Source organism: Ursus arctos, unplaced genomic scaffold (assembly GCF_023065955.2).
Source record: "Ursus arctos isolate Adak ecotype North America unplaced genomic scaffold, UrsArc2.0 scaffold_32, whole genome shotgun sequence".
NCBI lineage: Eukaryota > Metazoa > Chordata > Mammalia > Carnivora > Ursidae > Ursus > Ursus arctos.
Window position 1 is genome coordinate 15306961 of NW_026623008.1, and position 17247 is coordinate 15324207.

Here is a 17247-nt window from a genome sequence, read left to right on the forward strand (position 1 = left end):
CCCTGTTTCCACTCTGCCTTTATTATTTCAACTGGTTTTTCATACAGAATATTCCTGCTTTGGTCCTCGAACACTTGATCTGCTGCTTATTGCTAATATCTTTCCTTCTTTTTGTGTGCTTCTAATGCTTATATGAAATTCTTAGTCCATCTGTGGAATACAGCTGATGGCAGTGCTATCTCATCAGTTTGTTTTGAAGCCATTGTGTTCCTTGGATTCCCTGTTCTTTAACCCGTGATCTCATTTCTCAGGGGTCGGGTGTGTGTGCGTGGGGGTTAGGTTCAGCTATTCTGTCTGGTGCTGTGTACTGGGCTTGGAATCTAAGCCTGACCCTAGTTGCTGACCAGTGAGCCCAAGGAGATGACAGTCCTGGAATGAAGACCCTCAATTTGGCATTGCCACACCCCTCCCCAGGTAACCCAGTGCCCCGGGACTGGGCCTCACTTCCAGCACCCCAGGAAGCAGCGGGCAGGGAAGGGGGCTATCTGGTTAGGTCAGAATCCACCAGCCCAGAGGTCTGGAGGGAAGGGGGTGGTGGAGAGACTGGAGGCCTGTCCATTTCCTCTTGATTCCCGCAGTCCCACGTTGCCTGCTGTGCTGCCCTGATTTCACTCCAAGGATGTTGGGTGTGGTTTTCTTTTTTTTAATAGATTTTACTTTTGAGACTCCTGGGTGGCTCAGTCGGTTAGGCATCTGCCTTCGGCTCAGGTCATGATCCGAGTCCTGGGATCAAGTCCCACGTCGGGCTTCTTGCTCGGCAAAGAGCCTGCTTCTCCCTCTGCCTGCTGCTCCCCCTGCTTGTGCGTGCATGCGCTCTCTCTGTGTCTGGCAAATAAATAGAATCTTAAAAAAAAAAAAAAAAAGATTTTACTTTTAAGTAATTTCTGAACCCAACTTGGAGCTTGAATTCACAACCCTGAGATCAAAGAGTCCAGTGCTCTACTGACTGAGCCAGCCAGGCGCCCCTTCCCCTGCTTTCACTCCAGCAGACACTCAGGCCAGCAGACACTCAGGCCATCTGCCTGAGCAGACGCTCATGTCCGAGCAAGAGTGCTCGCTTTGGTCGTTCCAGGGCAGTGGGCGTGCTGGGGAAGGCTTGATGCAAACAGGTAAGAGCAGAGGTCAAAACCAATTCTCTTTTCTATTGTAATATTTTCCACCACCCTGAAGACTATCTCCCACTCCTTCCCTGGCTGCAGCACCAACCCCCTGCATCCACCAGTTTAAAACCGCCTTCCATCTCCCCAGGAGATTCCGTTTTCTTCATAATTTCCTAGGCTTAGTGACGTTTTGGTGTTTTGCTGTTTTGTGACTTGGGTGTTAATTTGAGGAAGAGGGTCCAGGAGCCAGATGTGTTCTCTTCTGTTAGTTTTAAGAGTGTGTGTCATGCCCGCTCCCGCTGCACGGCCAGCTGCTGCGCCCCCAGCTGCAGCACAGGGGCTGCGGCAGAAACAACGCAGTGATGAGGGCTACCGCTGAGTCCGCGATATTAGAGTAGATGGACCGAGAATTTTATTTGTATTTTGTAAGATTGTATTTATTTATTTGAGAGATAGCAAGCATGCGCTTTGAGCAGGAGACGGGGAGGGTCAGAGGGATTTGCTGAGCACAGAGAGGGCGGGGATGCGGGACTCCATCCCTGAGATCATGACCTGAGCTCATGAACCTGAGCTGAAGTCAGAGGCTTAACCTACTGAGCCACCCAGGCAACCCCGGACTAAGAATTTTAAATAAGCATTAGAAGCATGAAAAAGAAAAAGATGTTGGCAGCATAGAACAGAATAAGAAAGTATTAAAAACAAAAATAACGCGGGACCCCTGGGTGGTTCAGTCAGTTAAGCGTCTGCCTTCAGCTTAGGTCATGATCCTGGCGTCCTGGGATCGAGTCCTGCATCGGGCTCCCTGCTTGGAGGGGAGCCTGCTGCTCCCCTGCTTGTGCACTCTCTCTGACAAATAAATAAGATCTTTTAAAATAATAAGAGAACAAAGTGGAAATATTTAATAATATTTAATATGAAAAACCAACCCCATCATCTGCCCCTGCCCCGACCTTTGCATGCACCTCATAGCTCACTGTTCTCCAACCAAAAGCCTTTCACGGCCCCCAGAACTTCGCATGGGCTGTTTCCTCTGCGGACACTGCCTTCCTTCCGCTTCTGCTGGAAAAATTCTTGTGCATTCTTGAGACCCCTTCCCTGATGGCCCCTCGTGGTCAGTGTGATGTTCAGTGACAGTGACGGCACGGGGTTCTGGAGTCAGGAAACCTGCCTGCGTGTCCTGATTCTTCAGCGCACTGGCTGGCTGACCTCGGGACGGTCACACTACCTCTCTGGACTTTGGAACGTGCTGGGGAAAAAGTACGAGAGTGTCAGGGTAGATTATTCCTGGAGTCCCTTTTGGCTCTGACAGGCTCATGGGGTTGTTAAGAGCGAAGGTTCTGAAGTGGGGCTGCCCACGATCCCTTCCTGGGTCAGCCCTGAATCACTGTATTTCAGTGTCTCAGCTTACTAACCTGGCATAATGGTTGAAAGTTTGTACTTTGCACGTACAAACTTTCACGGTCAGGTGGACATTTCCGGGTTCCTAGTCCCAGCCCTACCACTGCGTGCTGTGTGATTGTAGGCAAGTTACTTAACCTCTCTGTGCTTTTTTTTCCCCCTGGGGATGCCTACCTCAGAAGGTAGGAGCATAATAAATGCAGCTATTATGCTCCGGCTGGTGGTGGTTCACCATTATGCAACCTTCTCTATTCAGTTCAACAAATTCTTGCTGTTTGTCTGCCAGGCCTGCTAAATGTTGTCTAAATACACTTTCTATTGAGTTTTATCTCTTCACAGATACTCCTTGGCATCTTATCTTTACAACAACCTTGCAAGACGGGGTTGACTAACCTTGTTTGACAGATAAGGAACCTGCAGCCCCAGACACAGAGTCACTTTCAGAGTTGCACAGGCTAACCCATGTCGGCCTCCTCCATGGCCAAGGTCTTTCCGCTATGCTCCAGTGGTGAGGAAGAGTACGCGGTGGGTTTGGGGATTCCCAGACAGATCCAGATGGGAACGCTCAGTGAGAAGCTCCCACCCCCTTACACGTGTATTCCAGCTCTCTGCCCGCCCTTGGCCATGCGCAGATGTCTTCAGGAGGTTTCACACAAATGTGGGTTTAGTGATGGGCCAGAAGTTAATCAGGGGCTCATATGACCTGGGATAGAGAGCCAAAGGGGCTCTGGGAAAGGGAGGGGGACTCTTGGAGGACAGGGAATCAGCAAAGAGGAGGCTTGAGTTTCAACAAGCCCAGAGCTGAAGATGGAAGGCGAGGCCTGCGGACGTGGAAGAGGCAGCCGCAGAGGGTGGCCCCGGGGCTGCACCCCGGCCTCTCCGTGCTCCTGCGGGTCTGGGCTTGTGGCTTTGCCTCTCGGAGCGTTGCTCACAGCATCTGCATTTGGTAGAGTTAGGGGAGAGGGCATGGGGAGCTCAGCAGCTCCCAGTTAGATTAGCATATGTAGGCGGACACCAGATTTAATCCTGAAGCTTCCGGAAGTTTCCTTATCTGCAGTTTGGGAATCACATGTTCAGCTGCGAGGGATTACTGCAGGGCCCACAGCGAGATGATTTCTGCGTGAGCCTTTCTCTGACCTCTCTATTTAAAACTGCTACCACCATCCCTTCATCCTCCCTGCCTCCTTTTTCTCCGTCAGGCTTAGCACCACCTGGCATCCTGCCGACTTTGTTCCTTCTTTGTTGTCTGCTTACCCCAGCAGGGATTTGGGCGGTTCTGTTCAGCACCTAGAATATCCTCTGGCCATAGTAGGTGCTCAGTAAACAGCAGTTCCCCGAATATTGGTTGAATAACAAGTAGGGAAGGCCCTAGCATGTAGGCTGTGCTTGGTCAGTATCAGCTGGATCTTAGAGATGTGGGGTAGAGGCTGGGACAGCTCATTTGGGGTGCCTGGGGCTGCCTGTGAAAGCATTTGGAGTCTAGATTTCTGGGGGGTGCCTGGTCCCTCTCTGGCCACAGCCTGCAGGAGCAGAGTCCCATAGGATAGTCAGTCTGGATGGGTCGAGCACTGGGCTTCTCACGGAGCCAAGAGCCTCAGGCAAACAGGAAGCCCATGATAACTTGGCTTTCTTCTTTAGATTTTTAAAATTGCATTTATTTTATTATTATTTTTTAAGTACTCTCTACATCCAATGTGGGGCTTGAACTCATGACCCTGAGATCAAGAGTCACACTCTCTACTGATTGAGCCAGCCCAGCGCCCCCTTCTTCTTCAGCTCTTTAAACCACTCTGACTTCTCCTGAGCAGCACAAGCTGACAGCCCCAGTGCCAACTCTGCACCCCAACGGCTGGGAGAAAAAGCGCTGGGTCTGGAGTCGGGCAGATCCCAGAGCATGGCCTGGCCTTGCCCCTCTTCAGCAGAAGGATCTTGGGCTTTTGTATAAAACCCAGTAAAAATGTGTTCACTAGACTGAAGGGCCCCCAAGGCACAGTTTGCACCTGCAGCCCCGAGCATAGGGCCAGGCACATGGTAGACACTTGGAACGTGTCAAAGAGTTAAACTCCACTAACAACAGCTGTTGGAAGGGGAGGGTCTCAGTCCTGCCTATGGTAGGGTTGTTAGACAGGTCTTGTCCAAGAGTTTACAGGTTCCAAAAAGAAACCCTAACTTGTATTCAGTTGGACTCTTATTTAACCATGCACTTGAAATTGATTGACCCATCTTTAACTTGTTTGCAAGCTTTTTCCTTTGGTCGGAACAGCTGGCTGAGTAGGACACGATGTGGTTGCTTACATTATAAGGGCCTCAGAAGACCTCACTGAACTAGAGTTCTAAGGTCAGACTGTGTTCCAAGAAACAGGAAATCCAAAGTAAACAATAAGCGGAATTAATTGGCTCATGTAACCTGGATGTTCAGAGGCGAGCTTCAGGCATGGCTGTATCCAGGGACTCAAGCAGTGTTACCCAAGACTCCAGATTCTAAGGAGTTGCTCCATTTGTAGGCTCCATGCCGTGCTCCTCCCCACTGCCTCACCCTTACAACACACCCTCCAGGTGGAGAGCGTCTTCTAGTTTAAGCCAATCAGGACCCACCTGGAGCTGCTGGGGGCGGGGATCAATCCCATTCAGACCACAGGGCTGAAAGGGGGAGGGTTGCTGTCCAAGGAAACAACGGTATTGTCGGGAAGGGGAAATGAATCCCGGGTGGCCAGAGATTACAGCAGATATCCACTATGGTCATCAGAGGAAAGCTGTCTGCACAGCACTTCACAGTTCGCAAAGTCCCTTTCCTCCCAAGAAGCTGATATTGGAGGCAGAGTGGCACTTATTCTCCCTGCTTCACAGGTGAAGAAACAGCTCTTGAATATTTGGCCGGGACCCTGACTTGTACCCCTGGGCTGCCCCTGCCCATCTCAGCCTCTCCGAGGAGTTACAAACCCGGAAAGGCTGACCTGGGAGGGAGGGAGCTAATGTGACCAAGGGAAGCCCCTCCCCTTATGGAGGCAGCCCAAGGGGAGTTGGTCACGGGGCGGAGGGAGCAGCCTAACTTAGGGTGGTGGTTGGGATGGTGGGGCAGGGGCTGGGCACACACACAATGCATGTCCCGCAGCACTCACTGCCGGGACTCCACAGTGTGCACACACGTGCAAAGGCAGAATGGGCCCATCTGGCACACTGACACGGGGCTCCCTGTACCTGGGGTGGCCAAGGCCTCGGCTCTTGCCCCCCGTGATGGAAGCTGTCCTGGCAGATGGCTGGAATGGGGGTAGTAGCAAGAACACTGGCTGTGGAGCCAGCCAGGCCTGGCCCAGATCCCAGCTCTCCCACGCGATGGCTGTGTGACCCTGCTCCTCCCTCCTACTTCCTGAGTCTCAGTGTTGTCTCCTGACCTGGAGCTGGTAATTCCCACCTCACAGGATCCTTGGAAGGCGGGACCAAAAGCTCCAGCACATAGTAGGTGCTCCATTAAGAGTTTCTCCCTGTCCATCTCCATTGTGTCCTGTTTGTAGCTGTGTGACCTTGGCCCAGTTGCTGAACTTCTCTGGACCGTGGGAGCAATGACGGCACATACGCGAGGGTTGCTGTGCGGGTTAGGCGAGTCAGTGCATGTGAAGCATTTCGAACGGGGCCTGGCATGCTCGTTCTGCCCACTGCTACCAGCTAACGCTGAGTGTTTTAATGTGCCAAGCCCTGGGCCTTTCTCTTCCGGTTTATTGCATTCTCATGCTTACAATTGTACAGTGACATAGGCACACGCGGCGATGGTCTGCCTGGGACAAGGGAGGATACCGAGGCCCAGAAAGATGAAGTGACGTGCCCCCGGTCGCCAAACCCGTATGCCATGGGGACCCTGCTGAGCTGTGCACCCTTCGGGTGGGACCCTGGCTTCCATGGGCTCGGGTTTCCTGCAGGGCCAGGCGGTCTCCCTGCCCTGCCACTCCTGGGGTCACGGGCAAATGCACCAGGGGCAGGAGTCTCCTCCTCCTGCTGGAAGGTTCTCTGGGAATGTGAGGAACGCACTTACCCAGGGCCAGCTGCAGCGCGCTATCTCTGGGAACATGCGTGTACTCCGGGCTCTGACGCCAGCACGCCGTTCGCAAGCCCCCTGCACATGCCACCCAGGGATGCTGCTTGTGTTGGCCGCTCCCCAGCGGGTTACAAGTTCACTGCCTGTTGCCCCGTCCCGAGCTGTCGCGGCCCCTCTCAGGGCCCACGTGGGGGCTGTGGATTGGCGGCTTCCTCTCCCAGGGGCAGGCGGCCAGGGTGCGTGGGCCTCGGGGGTGGGGAGTGGGGAGAGCCGGGGAGGACCCCCTGGAGTAGGGGTGCGGTGGGGTGGGGAGGAGGCGTTTGTCTAGGCTCACTCACGCCACGTGACCTCTTGTAACTCACCTCCCCTTCCCTCCCCTCTCTTCTGTGAAGTGGGGCTAAGGGGAAGCCCGCCCTCAGGGGACTGGGGTGACAGGGGATGAGTGTGCAGGGAGCCTGAGCCGGGTAGTAGCTGCACATGGTCCATTCATCCACAGACGCGTCATACCCACGCCCCAGCTGGAGCAAGCCTGGTTCCTTCCCAGGCTGGCCGGCTGCGCGACGCTTGGCCCTGGGAGACAGAAACATCCGCAAGGCGTGTTGAAATCTGGCTCGGCCCCTTCCCGGCTCTGCGACCTTGGGCAAGGGACCTTAACCTGTCTGTGCTTCTGCTCTGTCACCTGTAAAATGGGGGTAGTCACAGTGCCTGCGTGGCAGGGGGTGGTAGGGATTAAACGAGTGGATGGAGGTAACGTGTGGCGAGCAATGGTTGGCCGCCGGTGAGGGCCGTGAATAGGCTTGCCGTTATTCGGAACACAATGACAGAGTGTGACAGAGGGCTTTTTAGAATGGGCGCAGTTGGAATGGTTCTCTTCAGGTGACACAATTCATTAACGTCTGGAATTCCAAGTAGTCATTGTCCCCACTTCGTAGCTGGTTCCTGTGGAGACCTGTCCCTGCTGTTGATGGGCTGTGTGACCCTAGGGAGGTGTGTACCCTCCCTGTGCCTGCCTTTTCATCTTGTCAATTGTGAGAGCGAGGATGGGACAGTCCAGTGTCCTGGTAGCAGAGGGGCTCCTGCCACAGGAGTGCTTGAGTGTACCCCAAGTACGGGGAGGTGGCAAACAGCTCAGAGACACAGCACGTGCCCCCACGCTTCCATGTCCTCTCTGTGGGTTGGTGGAAGCCTGTGTGCCCATAGAGCAACCATCCCTGACCTCCTCCACCCAGGCTCTCAGCCACCCCTCAGGCCCCAGGCATGGGTTTCTGGGCCCTGCCATCCCCCCGCCCCCATGCCCTGTCTGCTCTCCTCCCACCAGCTGGACCTTGACTGGCTTCAGTCCTCTGCCCACAGAGCCAGTTTGTGGCATCCAGACCATCCAGATGCCCCCGGGAGCCCCAGAAAAGCTTTGGCTCTGGAACCCAGGCCTGTGGGACCTCTGATTCCAGCTTGCTGTGTGGCCTCGGGCAAGTGGCGGATGCCACTGAGCTTCCACATCTGCACCTGGAAGATGGGCTAGCGTGTCTGTGTGCAGCAACTCGCAGGACGTGCTCTCGACCGGGCCGGGCTCCTCGAGCAGAGCCCTTTGTGGCTGGTCTGGGCCACCCCCTCTGTTCTCCTGTCGGGGGCACCCTCTGTCTCTGTTCATCTCAACCCCCTCATCCTTCCAGCCTGGCCTTCCTCCCACTCCATCCATGGAACCTTCCTGGCCATTCCTGAATGTTCTGTCTTTCCCCTTCAAGAGGAAAAGAACACGTCAGGCTTCATGGTGGGTGGTTTCCTCGACTTGAAGAACTGGAACCTCGCCCCCTTCCCCTTCACTAAATACTCCCCTCCTCCTGCCACTCTTAGCTGTGCAGTGGGTCTCTGGTGGGGCTTTCCAGACAAGCGGGTCTTGGGAAAGCCCTGGGAGAACTAGCTGCCTGGCCGAGTGCTCAGAGAACGGTCATTCCATTTTCTGCTCCAGACCCTCACGCGCCCCTCTTCTTGCCCATCCTTTGCATATCCGTCCATCCTCCCCCACTCCTAATGCCACTGCTGGCCAACAGTCACCCAACACTTACCATGCCCTGTGGTCTGTTTAAACCCGTCCGTCTATTAACTCCTGCAATCCTTACAACAACCCCGTGGTTCCTGTTAGTCTCCCACTTTGCAGATGAGAAGCCCAAGACACACAGGAGTGGGGCCAGTGGCCCTTGGCTACCTAGCTTGGCGGGGGCAGAGGCAGGGTCTGAGCCCGGTGGCCTGGCTCCAGGACTCGCTCTTCCTGCTGCTGGGCTGCATCTTCAGCCACTCACCCCGTGACCCCACCACCCTCACCCCCACCTGCCGACATTCTCTGGCCGCCCGGCTGTGTGCCCGGCTCTGCCGGCATGGGGCTGCCACCATCAGCAAAACCATGGTAAGGGGGTGACAACCAGTGGCTCCCTAAGGCACTGATGGGGTGACCAAGGTCTTGAGTGCCCCAGGTTCTGGGAGCTTGGGAAGGAGCCAGAACCGCTGTATGGGCTTAGGTGGGGTGCAGGGCAGCTCTGAAGAGCTATCAAGGTGGACGGATGATGGGAAGATTTCATGGAGTGGAGAGCAGGGAACATTCTAGACCAGGGAACACTGTGTACAGAGATGTTGAGATTGGAATTGCTCAGGGGACAGCTGGTGTCTCAGCTGAGCCTTAAAGACGCAATGGCTTGGCAGCCAGTGGGGCTGACACTGTGCCTCCCCGGGCACGCGCGTATCTGTTTTCTGTCCAGATGGAGTGTTTCAGCAGCTGGAGGGCTGAGCTTTGCCCTGTCCCCAGCATCTGGCCCACTGCCCTCTGGGGAAGTCCCTCCTTGGGTCTGACCTGCAGCCCACTTTGACCACCACACATTCTTTCCTGAGCCCTACACCCAGAGGCTGTTTCATGGAAGCCATAAATAACTTCACATCAGTGAATGAATAAAGTCCTGGCCAGCAAGGCTTGCCAGAGACGCTGGGCTTGGCTGAGAGAGGGATTCCATGTCCCCTTTCTCTGACCCTGCAGCTGAGATGTTCCTCCCCAGGCAGCTGCTACAGCCCAGTTCGGTGCTGTAGTGGGCCGCCAACCCCCACCCCGGTCCCCAGCCTGCCGGCAGCTCAGGGAACACTCAGCACTTCCTGTGGCCACAGCTCCTTCAAAGAGCCAGGAAGGCCCAGCTTGACGCCCAGAGGGCGCTGGCTTCCGCCTGTTCTGGTTCTGATTGTTCCCTGTGTGTGTCCGTGGGAAGGAGCTGGGCAACCAGGGTAAGTCTTTTCTCTTTAGGCCTCAGTCTTCCCATCTGGGCAATGGGACAGTCTGCAAAGCAGTGTTTCCTAAACTCGTCTGCTCACGGAATGATTCGGTAGGTCCTGTGGGGAGAATGGGAATTTGGGGGTTGGTGTGTCTCTTTAATCTCCTTTTATATTTGAATCAGCCACACCCTTTTCTTTCTCTATGCTCCCTTCACGCAAAGCTTCTCTGGTCCTCAGCACCTAGCAATACAGGCAGGGTGGGGGCTCGTAGCCCCTGGCTGGAGTTGTACAGATACAAACACGCACTTCTAGCTACCTCGCGATCACTGTGAAGAACGCCTCCATCACCCTCATACTTTTCCCAGACTGACCCCCTCCCCAGGAAACCACTTGGGAATAGGACTCCCCCCCCTGCCCCAGCCCCCAGCTGCATTCGCCCCCACATGATTCTTATGGCCCGGTTTGGGGAAATCTGCTTTTTTAAGCAGACTTTCCAGGGCTGTGACTTCTAGCCTGGAGGCTCCCTAAGGACAGGAACTGCCCTCTGGCCCAGCGGGGTAAGGCTGGGTAGCATAAGTGACACTCTTTGGGTCTCCTATTGATTTGGGAGGCTGGAGGGTGGAGGAGTCTTAGAGCTGTCCCAGGCCCTGGGGAGCTGGGTGGGGCAGGGAGGGTCTCTGGGTGAGCTGTGATGGAGAGAGCCTGGAGCAGGGGTGACCCCCAGGTAGGTTCCTTGAGGGGTTCTATGCAGGGTGTGGTCATCTTCCTTCTTGCACATCTTCCATCTGTGTAAGCCTGGATCATCTCCACCACTGTGTCTGCCCTGCCCCCCACTACTGCCCAGGCCTCCCTTCTCTCCCCTGGGAAGGGAGACAAATGATCTCGCTCTCAGGGTTGATAACAGGGGCTAAACTGAGGTCAAGGTATGTCCCACTCAGTGTCTGGAGCACGTGGACGATGGGTGTAAGCTCAGAGGTACGGGGACTGACCGGGCGTCACACAGCTGGGGGTGGGGTGGGGTGGGGCTGGGGCCTGGCCCAAACGTGCTGGCCTTGTGATAGCTGGGCCAAATGACCTTACTCATGAGCCTCAGTTTCCCTATCTGTCAATGGAGCCAATAAGCCAACCCTGCCTGGATCACTGGCATGCTGTGAGGGTCTGACGCAATCTGAGTTAAGGGCCTGTTGAGAAAGCAAAGGCTTTTGTGGAGTCATACCACTGGATTTCCTATTTCCATGGTGAGCTTAATGGCCCTTCTGGGAACAGAAGGAGGGGACCTCTTGGCATGAAAGGGTAAAAGCCTCTTCCCCTGTCCTTGGGTGCTTTGTACCATGTGGTCTGAGGTGTCCCAGGTGGCAGGAGGCATAGTTAGAAAAGGCCTGGTCTCGTAGGCACACAGCTTGTGTTGTGTCCAGGCTCTGGCTATGTCTAGTGGTTTCACTTCTCTGAGCCTCAGTTTCTCAGTCTATAAAATGGGAACTGTAACCCCATCCCGGCTTGATGAGATGTTGTTGGGACCCAAGAGAGATGGAGATGGGGAGGGAGAATTCGGAAGCCGTAAGGGACCTTCAGGCAGGCACTATCTTCAGCTACCTGCAGCCTGTGTGTGCCGACTCTCCGGGGATAGCTGGGGATTTTACTGAAGGCTGCTGTCCTGCAGGGCTGATGTTATCCCAGTTCAGAGGAAGTGCAGGGGTTGGGGTGACAGGCTGTGGAGGCTGGCAGATCTGGGTTCAAAGCCCAGCTCTAACGTTGCCCCTCTGAGCTTCTGTTTCCTTCGTCCTGAAACGGGGATGCTGATGCCTGTCTTACGGGGCCAGGCACACAGTGGGTGCTCAATAAGGGTAGTCCCTCTTACTCTGGACATCACTTCCCCCCTCTGGCTGATTCAGGGCAGTCTCATTCCTGGGCTTGTAAATGGGATGGAACGGCCACTGTCCCTGCTTTAGAGGAGTCACCGATCATGGCCTTGGCCAGCCGGGGATCCGCTGCCGTCTGTGCTGTTATCCCACAGGGTGACCAGCACAATGGCCACTGCATAGTAGCTGCTTTTTTTACCCTGGCCGGTCAGGAATCTCCAGGACAGTCAGAGACTGTGTCTACCCTGTTCCCCCAATGAGTCCTTAGTACCTAGACCAGAGCCAGGTACACAGCTGGTGCTCACTAAATGTTTGGGAATGAAGAATGAATGAACAAAGTTGAACAAGCAAGCATGGGGTGAGGGAGGCCGGGCTTGGGGGGAGGGGAGCTTCATGGGCTGTTCCCCACCCCCCACCCCCACCCCTCCCGTTTCATCCCTCCCAGGCTAATCCCCAAAAGATTACCCACAAGGAACAAAGCCAGGTCACAGCCACTGACCCAGGGCTTTGGAGTGAGTGCCCAAGTCTAGTGTGCCTGGGTGCGTACAGGGTGCTCCGTGGGGCCCTCTTTGCCCCAGCATGGCTCTTCCGTCCCCCACCCTGGACGTGGTCCTCACAGCGGTCCTCAGCCTCATCTTCCTGATGTTGGCCTTGAGCCTGCTCTGCTTTTTCACCTGCCGCCTGGCCAGGCCACTCAGGTAGGAGAGCTCGCGGGGCCTGACTCCCTCCCGCCTGGACCTCCTGCGAAACTCATGTGGCTACAGTTTGCTCTTGTGGGACAGAGAAAGAGTGGGCACTGGTCTCTCTCCCTACCCCTGGTGGGGAAGCCAAGGCCCAGAGAGGTTGAGTCAGCCGGGGACTGAATTGCACTTGGCCACGGGCTAGCCGAGATCCTTTGCTCAGTTTCCTACATTGTAAAACAGGCTAATGACACCGGCTGTGAGGATTAAGACAGACCCAGATGGATTGTTAGCACGGTGTTCAGTGTTCGGTAGCATGTGAGTGCCCAAGGAATGGTAGTGAATTGTCTCAGCCAATTGCCCTGGACCTTTTGGGACCCAGCCACCCAGGACTGGCTTTTTGCCTGACTCCAAGGGGCTCCCATGCCCTCTGCCCCCGGTATGCTGAGTCAGTCCTCAGGGCCAAGGCTCAGCCCCTCTGCTCCCTCCCCTGACTTGCCAAGTAGCTGCTCTTTCTCCAGGGGCCAGAGCCCAGTTAGGGCTTCTGCGTCCGTGTCATGAGTAATCAGAGCACGTAGCTGGGAGCCTGGCAGAGACGGTCCAGCTGGGAGGTGGGGGGCGGTGGGGCTGGCACACACTCGGAGGCTCCGTTCTGAGCTAGTAGAGTATTGGCAGAGGGTGGTGGGCTGCCGGGGCCCCTGCAGCCCCAGACTGGGCCCCACCGTGCCCATCACCAGGGCTGCCAGAGAGCAGGCTTGGAGCTTCTGGGTGGGGGTGGGGGCCAAGAGAGGGAGCCAGCAGAGCAGACTCTGGCTTCTGAAGGGTTTCCTAGATTCCAGCCCCTTCTCCTTTTCAAGCAGAGGCAGTGGGAGAAAGCGTGAGGAGAAGGCACCTGTCTGTCTTTAGGACAGGGGGTCTCAAGGCCACATCCCTGGGGCCAAAATTCAGAGCATTCCAGCCTGAATCTTGAGGCTTTTCATGAAGTTAGTGTTGACAGAGCTGCGTCTGTGTGCACAGGGCTGGGGACTCAACGATGGGGAAAATGGTGTTTACTCTCCCGAGCATCAGGCCGATGGAGAAGAGAGACATAAGAATAGTCCTGCAGGCCGGATGAGCCCTTTAGATCTCCCGGGGCCACCCTTCCTTGACTTTTATTTTTCCTCATTTCCCTGTTTGTTTTGGGCCCGAGGGGCAGAGAGGCTTAAGTCCTATTTCTCAGTGCGTCGTAAACTATCACGAGTCTTGGTTTTCTCACCTGCGAAGGAGAGCACAGCCCCCCTCTGTCGCTGTAGGGGTTACTAGTGAGAAATCATGGTGGAAGTCTTCATAAACAGTGACGTGCAGTCATTTGCATTTGTCTGTGTTTACAGATTGTTTGCCTAAGCTCTTAGTGGTGTTTTTATCTTCTTGAAGTAGAATATACACACTTTTCATGCAGAAAAGTGTCTATTATACATGGACAGCTTGTTGGATTTTCAGACGGAATCCACCCACATAGCCAGCCCGCAGATCAGTCGCAAGTCCCCTGTGCCCCCTTCAGTCTCCACGCCCCCAAGTGTAACCTTTATCTTGTCTTCTAACACCTGGCTTTGTCCTTATACTTTGTATCTTGGGAATTACTTTCTGTGCTCTTTGACTGACTTCCTCCAATCGACTTCCCTTGGCAAGATTCATCCACGTCGTTGCGTGGAGTTATCGATCATCCATCCTCGCTGGTGCGTAGATTTCCATTCTGTGAACTCACACAACGTATTTCTCCATCCTTCTGAAGGTGGAGCAGTTCTGAGGTGGTTACAAACAGGGCTGATGCGAATGTTCTTGGACTCGTCTTCTGTTGAACTCATGTGTGCATTTCTGTTGGAGATGGATGGGTCAGAGGGCATATGTACGTTTCAGCTTTGGTAGATGCCTCCCGTTTTCCGGAGGAGTTGTACTAGTCTACACCCCCTGGCAGTGAACGGATGTCCTAGTTATACCCCATGCACCTGCCAACAGGTGCACTTCTCTGCACACACAAAGGAAGGATTTGGAGGTGATACTTCCCTTCCCCCTGCCTCCCTCCTTAGAGTATTGGCTTTCAACTGATGTCAATATTTACCAATATTGCCAAGCACTGAAGTATGGACAGACAAGGCAGTCCCTGCTCTTAGAAACCCCCAGTGTGGTGGGGGAAATGGACCAGAAAAGGATTACTTTTAAAACAGGGACGTACACACAGTGATGGAGGTGGTATGAAGTTCAGATACCTGGAATGAGTGGCCGTCCGGGAGGCTTCCTGAAAGAGGTGACTCGGTTTTTAAGCTATTTGGAATAATACTGTAATGTATTGATATCGTTTATCAGTTTAATAGCATTCTCTTTGATGTTAGGGTTTACTCTAGAAACATTCGAAAAAGGGGTGCCTGGGGGGCTCAGTCGGTTAAGCGTCTGCCTCCGGCTCAGGTCATGATCCCAGGGTCCTGGGATCGAGCCCCACATCGGGCCCCTTGCTCCCTCTACCCCTTCCCCACCGCTCCTGTTCTCTCTCTCTCTTTCTCAGTCTCTCTCTCAAATAAATAAAATATTAAACAAAAAACATTTGAAAATGGTAGAGTACAAAGAAATCAGAAATCATACCTGTCAGAGTAAAGTGCTGGTAGATGTCAGAGGTAGTGTTTCCCTTCAGGTCCTGCCTGCCCCGCTGCCCCCCATCAAGGAGCCAGGTGGATGAGGAAGGGGGCGGGAAAGCATAAGGGTGCAATTGGATGGCGATTTTGGTGAATGCCCGGTGTTTTGTGGGTAGGGTGCCAGTGAGCCTTCACCTGGGCACTGAAATGCAGTGTGTACTTTTTTTCCCTCAGATTTATGTATTTGAGAGAGAGAGAGAGAGAGAGCGCGAGCGCGCAAGCAGGGGGAGGGGTGGAGGGAGAGGGAGCGAGAGGATCTTAAACAGATGCTCCGCTGAGCACGGGAGCCTGACGCGGGGCTCGATCTCATGACCCTGAGATCCTGACCTAAGAGAAACCAAGAGTCGGGCTCTTAACCAGCTGAGCCACCCCAGTGTCCCCAGCACGCACATTTTTAAGGTTGAATTGAGATCCCCTTTGCTAGTGGCCGAGTGGTTTCTTATCTGTGGCGACACTCAACGGCAGAGATACACATCACCGCTGTTTCCCGCAGCAAATGGAATAATCGTTTGTACCTCGGGTTTTGGTGGAAACATTTTACTGTGAAACGCTTGCCATTTGAAGTCTCTCCTCTTCCGCATTTATACACAGTGGGGTTGGTCCATTTCTCAGCTGCAGTTGGGGTTACCCCTTGTGATCCAGACACGATGACCACAATTTAAACTTTCCTATGCTATCGAATACATGCTCATTTTAGGCAATTTGGAAAATTAAAAATAATAATAATAAAAAGAAGAGGAAATCATCATTCATAGTCTTACTGCCCAGAGAAAACCACAGTTAATGTTTTGGTGTATTTCCTTCCCGTGTGTGTGTGTGTGTGTGTGTGTGTGTGTGTGTTTAACAGCTTTTTAAAATTTTAAAGGTAACATCTCAACACAGAAGAAAATTTGGGAAATGTAGAAAAGACAGTGAAAAAGCAATCGAGCCCTCTGAAATGTCACCACCCAGAAATGGGCAGCCTCAGCAGGCAGTCTTCCTGTGTGTTGTTCCCTATAGTTGCTGCTGCTACTGCTTCTTCTTTTTTTTTTTTAATTTACTTGACAGAGAGAGACAGGGAGAGAGGGAACACAAGCAAGGGGAGTGTGAGAGGGAGAAGCAGGCTTCCCACCAAGCAGGGAGCCCGATGTGGGGCTTGATCCCAGGACCCTGGGATCATGACCTGAGCCGAAGGCAGATCCTTAACGGCTGAGCCACCCAGGTGCTCCTCCCTATAGCTTCTATATCTCACCACAAATGCCAAGTTCTAGAAGAGAATGTGGCAAATGTGGTTGTCCCTATAAGAAAGGGTAGATTCTGTTCTGAGGTGCTTGGGACACGGGCCATTAAAGGCTGTAGCCGAGTCAGAATCAGGACCAGGAGCAGCCTCACCTGGGAGCTTGGTAGAAATGCACTCAAGAGTCTGGGCAAGGGCAGGGGGACCCTGGGCCTGTTTCCTTCTAAGAGATTCTGGTGCATGCTGCAGTTTAGGAAGCATTACACAGGGAGACCAAACTCTGGGTTCTAGGCTCAGATGGACCGGAAGCAGGAGTTCATCTGGGAAATGGGGAAGGAACCACTTTTTGGCATGGAACTTACTATGCTTACGCGATGGTTTGTGTGATTGAGCTTCCTGAGGCAGGGGCTGCCTGGGTTTGCGTCCCAGTGCCCAGCCCCATGCTGGGCCGGTGATCCATGCTCAACAAATAATGAATGGATTAGTGAATGTGTAAGTGAATAGAGGAATGAATTCTGGAGCTGTGGCCCACATTTTTTTTTTCCTTTAATTTCTAGGATCGGAACATCAATTAACATCTGACCACTGCCAACCCATCCCCTCCTACCCACGTTGATCATACCTCTGGGCCAGAGAGAGAACACAGGTCTTGGAGAGGGCGCCATGATTTCTCTCTTCTTAGTGCTGGCTGTTGGCACCTGCCTTACCAACTCCTTCGTGCCAGGTAGGCTGGAGGACCCAGGCGGACGGGTGGGGAAACCTGGTGCCGGTGGGATAGGAGGAGGGCAATGTCTGTTCAGGGTATAGAACTATCCAAAGGATTTTATACTCAAAGCCCACCTGAGTGGAAGGTAAGTGGATGAAAAGTGAAAAGATGAACAAGCAACAACGTGAAACGTCTTCAGATATTCAGTGATTCGATCGTTTGTATTTGTCCCATTTTAGCCATGCTGATGGGTGTGTAGTGGTGTTAACGTTGTCTCCTCTTTTTTTTTTTTTTAAGATTTTATTTATTTATTCGACAGAGATAGAGACATCCAGCGAGAGAG

At 53.7% G+C, this 17247-nt stretch overlaps 1 protein-coding gene across 4 annotated transcripts in view; it reads left to right on the forward strand.

The window, feature by feature from the left end:
- Positions 1-17247, forward strand: part of ALPL (alkaline phosphatase, biomineralization associated) — a 51445-nt gene that overhangs the window by 17492 nt on the left and 16706 nt on the right. Inside the window, exons 1-2 of one of the 4 annotated variants that reach the window (XM_044390585.3) lie at positions 5850-5954; positions 16756-16922. In XM_044390585.3, the coding sequence (XP_044246520.2) occupies positions 16862-16922 (61 nt within the window). In that variant the 5' untranslated portion in view covers positions 5850-5954; positions 16756-16861. Of the gene's footprint in view, positions 1-5849; positions 5955-9496; positions 9790-9811; positions 9888-16755; positions 16923-17247 lie in introns of those variants that run through there. The other 3 variants (XM_057305379.1, XM_057305380.1, XM_026517131.4) reach the window with 3 other exon arrangements.